The 5,000-nt window shown below is 42.3% G+C and overlaps 1 protein-coding gene across 7 annotated transcripts in view; it reads left to right on the forward strand.

Moving 5' to 3' along the window:
* The window catches only part of LOC143032325 (uncharacterized), a 325,478-nt gene that overhangs the window by 185,346 nt on the left and 135,132 nt on the right, over nucleotides 1-5,000 (forward strand). For all 7 annotated transcript variants that reach the window (XM_076196869.1, XM_076196871.1, XM_076196865.1 and 4 more), the window contains exon 2: nucleotides 3,804-3,857. In XM_076196869.1, coding sequence (XP_076052984.1) covers nucleotides 3,821-3,857 — 37 coding nt within the window. In that variant the 5' untranslated portion in view covers nucleotides 3,804-3,820. The remainder of the gene's footprint in view (nucleotides 1-3,803; nucleotides 3,858-5,000) is intronic.

Genomic DNA, 5,000 nt, shown 5'->3' on the forward strand with positions numbered 1-5,000 from the left:
GCCACGAAGAATGAAGAACCTCCCGGTGACAGACTTCGAAGTCGGCCTGGCGACTTCGGCGCCTTTACAGTATTATTCGGTGATTTGAGCTCTCCAACGCCTTGGCCCTTCCTCCAACCTGGTAACAGATACAAGAAATACATAAGAAGGCTCTGCTCCCAAATAGGTTCAATTTCTTTTTCTTTTTCTTTTTCTTTTTTATTTTCTTTTTCTTCTTTATCGTTTTTCATTTTTGTTCTGTCTTATTTTTCTTCTTTATAGTTTTTATTTTTTCTACTTTCTTATTTTTCTTCCTTTTGCGTGTATTACCTCTTCTTTCTCCTTTTTTTCTGTCTTTTTTTTTGTCCTCGCTCGTCTCTAAATATCCTTATCTCTTCCTTTCTCTTTTCCTTTCTTCCTTTCTCTTTTCCTTTCTCTCATCCTACCCTATCCAGTCACCTTTCTCAGCCAATTTTCTCCTCATACTTCCCATCCTCCCCTCCTCATCCTCCTCTTTCTCTTCCTTTCCTTATTCATTCTCTTCCTCGTCCTCTTCCTCGCCATCCTCTTTCATTCTTTGTTCCTCCTAGTTACATTCCTCCTTGTACTCCTTGCTCTTCTCCTTGCTCTTCTTCTCCTCTTCCTTTTTCTCTTCCTCGTACTCATCCTTGCTCTCCTCCTCCTCCTCCTCCTCCTCCTCCTCACCCTCTTCCTCTTCCTCTTCTTCCTCGTACTCCTCCTTGCTCTCCTCCTCCTCTTCCTCTTCCATTCCCTCTTACTTTCCACCCTTTCTTTCCCTGCATACATTCTATGCATTCAATACGTTAGGGACGTTCATGACTCCCCTATGGACTAGAGCTACGCACCAATACTTTATGCTTAAAAGACTAACTTTTCGTTCCTCCTTTCTAGAAACACTGGTTATTGACTAAGAACTAGGAATCTTTCTCACCCTTCTATGGACCCCCCCTACTCCACCCCCCCCCAACGTCGTCCACGTGTATAAGAGCGCACATAATCTCCGCGTCAGGCCCAGGTCCTCCCCCCTCTCCCCCTTTCCCTCCTCCCCCCTTCCCCTCCTCCCCCCCTTCCCCTCCTCCCCTCCTCCCCCCCCTTCAGCCTCGTTCTTGGGTCTCCCCTTCGTGATCCTTTTCTTCTCTGGACCCTTCTCTCCCCACCTCGTTTCCCCTCCCCCCCCCCTTCCTCGTGCCCAACCCGCGTACAGACACGTGCGTAAGACAGGCTATACTTACAGTACCCACCGGTGAGCCTTTCGACCATTGCTTGGTTCGTTTTTTTTTTTTTTTTTTTTTTTTATCCTCTTCCCTCCTCCTCTCTGCCTCCTCTCTGCCACCCTCCCGTTTCTTTGACCTGCCACATTCCATAGGCCTATGCCCTTTCCGTTACTTCTCCCCCCCTCCTCCCCCTTCGTACGCTATTCCAGCTCTTTTGCCGTTGGTATGAACTCATTCCATAGGTATTTCTTTCTCTCTTTTTTTTTTTTTTTTTTTTTTTATTCCCACACCTCTCTGAGGTTCTGGAATTGCCCGCCGTTTCTCTTTGTGCCTTACATATGTATGTCCCCCTTGATTTTTTTTTTTTTTTTTCGAGCTCTGTTCCAAAACTCCCCCTCCCATTCTCCTCGTCCCCATATTCCACCATTCCGTTTCCCTTTCGCAATGACCCGCGCCACGTAGAATGCAGCTCGTCGACCCTGGACTCGACCCTTGACATAGCGTCTTTGTCTTCACTCGAGGGATAGGTGGGGAGAGTCTTTTAGTTCTTATCTCTTATCTCCAGGGTTCATCCTCTCACCAAAAGGATGAAATGAAACTTCAGTTCTTTCACCGTGATATCTGTACCCCAAACTGAATGAAATCGAATGTTATTAACCAGAATAAAATGTATAAAGGGATGTGGTTAAACTGTTTATTGGCGAATATAAACGATTAGGTCTCTCAAGCGGACGCTTTCGTCTGTCAGGTCTTGTCCACTGCCCTTGGCCTTCTTCAAGTCCATAAAATGTATGGAGGAGACTCCTGGCGAATTGAACCGTTTTCTTTAGCACAATATTTTTATGTTTCGAAATAAATTCCTAAACATTTTTCCTAAGGTAACAGACTCTATTTATTTTATTCTGGCTAACGGTGGAAGGTTTTTCTCTGTAGGAAATGTCATCGCATCAAGAAATAGTTTCGTAATGAGTGATTATGTTTAAGAGATGAAAGAAAATGGTACGATGAAAAAGTTCTATGGTTGGGTAGTTTAAAGAAAAATCGTTCTGTACACTTTCGGAAGTTCTGCTCAACTGCAACCCCTCCCCCTCCCCATCCAAAAAAATAGATAAATAGATAGAATAAAGAGATGAATAATTAAACAAGTCTCGTATGTATATGTCAGTAAACCAGGGATGATTATGTTAATGACAAACTTACCTGTCAACAAAGTAGAGGGACAAAAGGTAAAATGATATAGAATAAAATTAAAATAAAATAAAATTAAAAATGAAATAAAATAAAATAAAAAATGGTTGAGGAGAGGCGGTGTTCTTAAGATGACCAATTGACTCCTCGTCTTTTTTTTCTTTCTTTCTTTTTTTGACCACCGCAATTTTTTTTCTGCTCCGACCACCTTTGTTCCTACACACGAGCGCGGCATACCGATTCATTCTCTCGTAAGAGCACTCCCATTAAATCTAGTTTCCAGTTAACTATAAAGGACGATTTATTGACACATTATTTCATTAACATATATTTTTTTTAATTGTGAAATTTGAAGATGTTTGAAAACTATGTACCCTGGATTTGCTGGTTTTTCGACCAAACATCTCTTCACCTTGTTGCATAGTTTGTGATTTTCTTTTTTCATTTAAGATCAACTCAGTATCATTAAAAAACAAGAACATAGAACAGCTAATCTAATCATATGGTTATTTGCAGCATTGAAGTAATAGTCGATCTTCGTACCGGTAACTGAGAGGATTTAAACTTTTCAATGTAGTGAAGTTATACCGCAGTTGCGTGAAAGCGTCTGTGGGTAAACAGAATACAGATATATATATATATATATATATATAGAGAGAGAGAGAGAGAGAGAGAGAGAGAGAGAGAGAGAGAGAGAGAGAGAGAGAGAGAGAGTAGGAGAGAGGAAGAGGATGGGAGAGAAAGTCCCGCCCCCTTTTTTCAATTTTAAACTGTGGATGAAGTAGAGGTAGGTTATGCGATTTTTGGTCGTCTCATAAGTTGTGTTAATTATATCGTCATGTGTATGATATCGTTGCTTCTATCCGACGCCTACTGCCTTCTTAACGTGATGGTTCCGATTTCTCCAACACGAAAGTAAACTTCATGAATTCTATTCTGACTAAAATCGGGCAATTTCATGCCGCTGACAATGAGACTTTTGGCCTGAAAGAATCGTCTTTGGTTGAGGCTCTCTCAGAGCCTTCAGAGATGATCTGGAAATCCTTTTAAGATCCTATGGGAACCCTCTGAAGAACCTCTGGATAACCACTAGAGACCACCTGGAGACCCTTCCAAGACCAATTAGAGACCCTGTAGAGACCATCTGGAGATTCTTTGGGGACCATCTGGAAATCTTTTGGAGAACCTCTGGAAATTATCTGGGGAACCTCTGGAGACCCTCTAGAGACCATCTGGAGATCCTTTGGAGAACCGCTGGAGTTTCTCTGGAGATCATCCGAGGAACCTCTGGAGACTCTGAAGACCCTTGGAAACCAACACGAAATCCAATAACTATAATATGTGTGTTTATGTTGTTAAAGACTTGCTGTACTAATAGATTCCCATTTTTCCGTATTACAGCTGATCCACTGCGCAAAATGGACCGCGAACATGGCAACTCCCCCACTGACAGAGGTATGTATGTTATGAAATTCTGTTCTCGATGTGTGTGTTCATACAAGTGTCGTCAACATATCGAAAAAAAATCCTCCTATAGAAAGATGCCGACATGCGTCTAGTTGCACCCAATGCATTATCGTTTTAGCTTGTCACGAACATGTTCGCAACACATAATGTGGACCCACCAAAACACATCCACACGTGCCTCAAAAATGTTACAAACATGAAGAAACCCCTTGCAGGTTGATTCCTTTGGTGTTTGTAACAAGTTAATGACTTGTCTGGACGACTGTTGGCAGTTACCAGCTGGTTAATCGTTTTACAGCTGTGTGCAGTTTGTACTGCCACAGCTGTTACTGTTCTCTCTGCTGCTAATCACGTCTTCTATTCAGCAGCAACAGCAACTGAAAGGGAAAATTGGTAAATGTTTTGAACTGACTCTGTACTTAGTTACATTTTCGTTCTGCACATGTGTCTCCATTGAAGTGTGTGTGTGTGTGTGTGTGTGTGTGTGTGTGTGTGTGTGTGTGTGTGTGTGTGTGTGTGTGTGTGTGTGTGTGTGTGTGTGTGTGTGTGTGTGTGTGTGTGTGTGTGTGTATGTATGTGCGTGCGTGCGTGCGTGCGTGCGTGCGTGTGTGTGCGTGCGTGCGTGTGTGTGTGTGTGTGTGTGTGTGTGTGTGTGTGTGTGTGTGTGTGTGTGTGTGTGTGTGTGTGTGTGTGTGTATGTGTGTGTGTGTTAATGTGTTAATGTGTTTGGTCAAGAAATTAGTAAACTTTACTACACTTATACAAAGAAAACTAATCTTGATGTTAAACCTATTTCTGGTGTGACCCCTCACTAACTGTTCCATCCACTAAATGAATCAAATCGGCCATTGCCAGGCAGAATAAAGTTTATAAAGTGTGTCACTTTGTTCCTCCATTCACGGTGAATATAACTTGTTCGCAGAAGGGAATAGAAGAGTTCGTCCACACTTGTCACCAACATGTTTGTGACAAGCTGGATGCATCCTATTGTCTTGTTGACTACATGTTAGAGACACAGATGTGGACGCGTCTTAAGAGAAAATTAAGAATTATAATGAGAGTAAGCACACATCGCATGCTTGTGACAAGCTGGATTCATCATTTTGTCTTGTTAGCCGCATGTTAGAGACA

The sequence above is a fragment of the Oratosquilla oratoria genome, chromosome 13 (genome assembly GCF_046742065.1).
Source record: "Oratosquilla oratoria isolate Oo_2021 chromosome 13, ASM4674206v1, whole genome shotgun sequence".
Classification (NCBI taxonomy): domain Eukaryota; kingdom Metazoa; phylum Arthropoda; class Malacostraca; order Stomatopoda; family Squillidae; genus Oratosquilla; species Oratosquilla oratoria.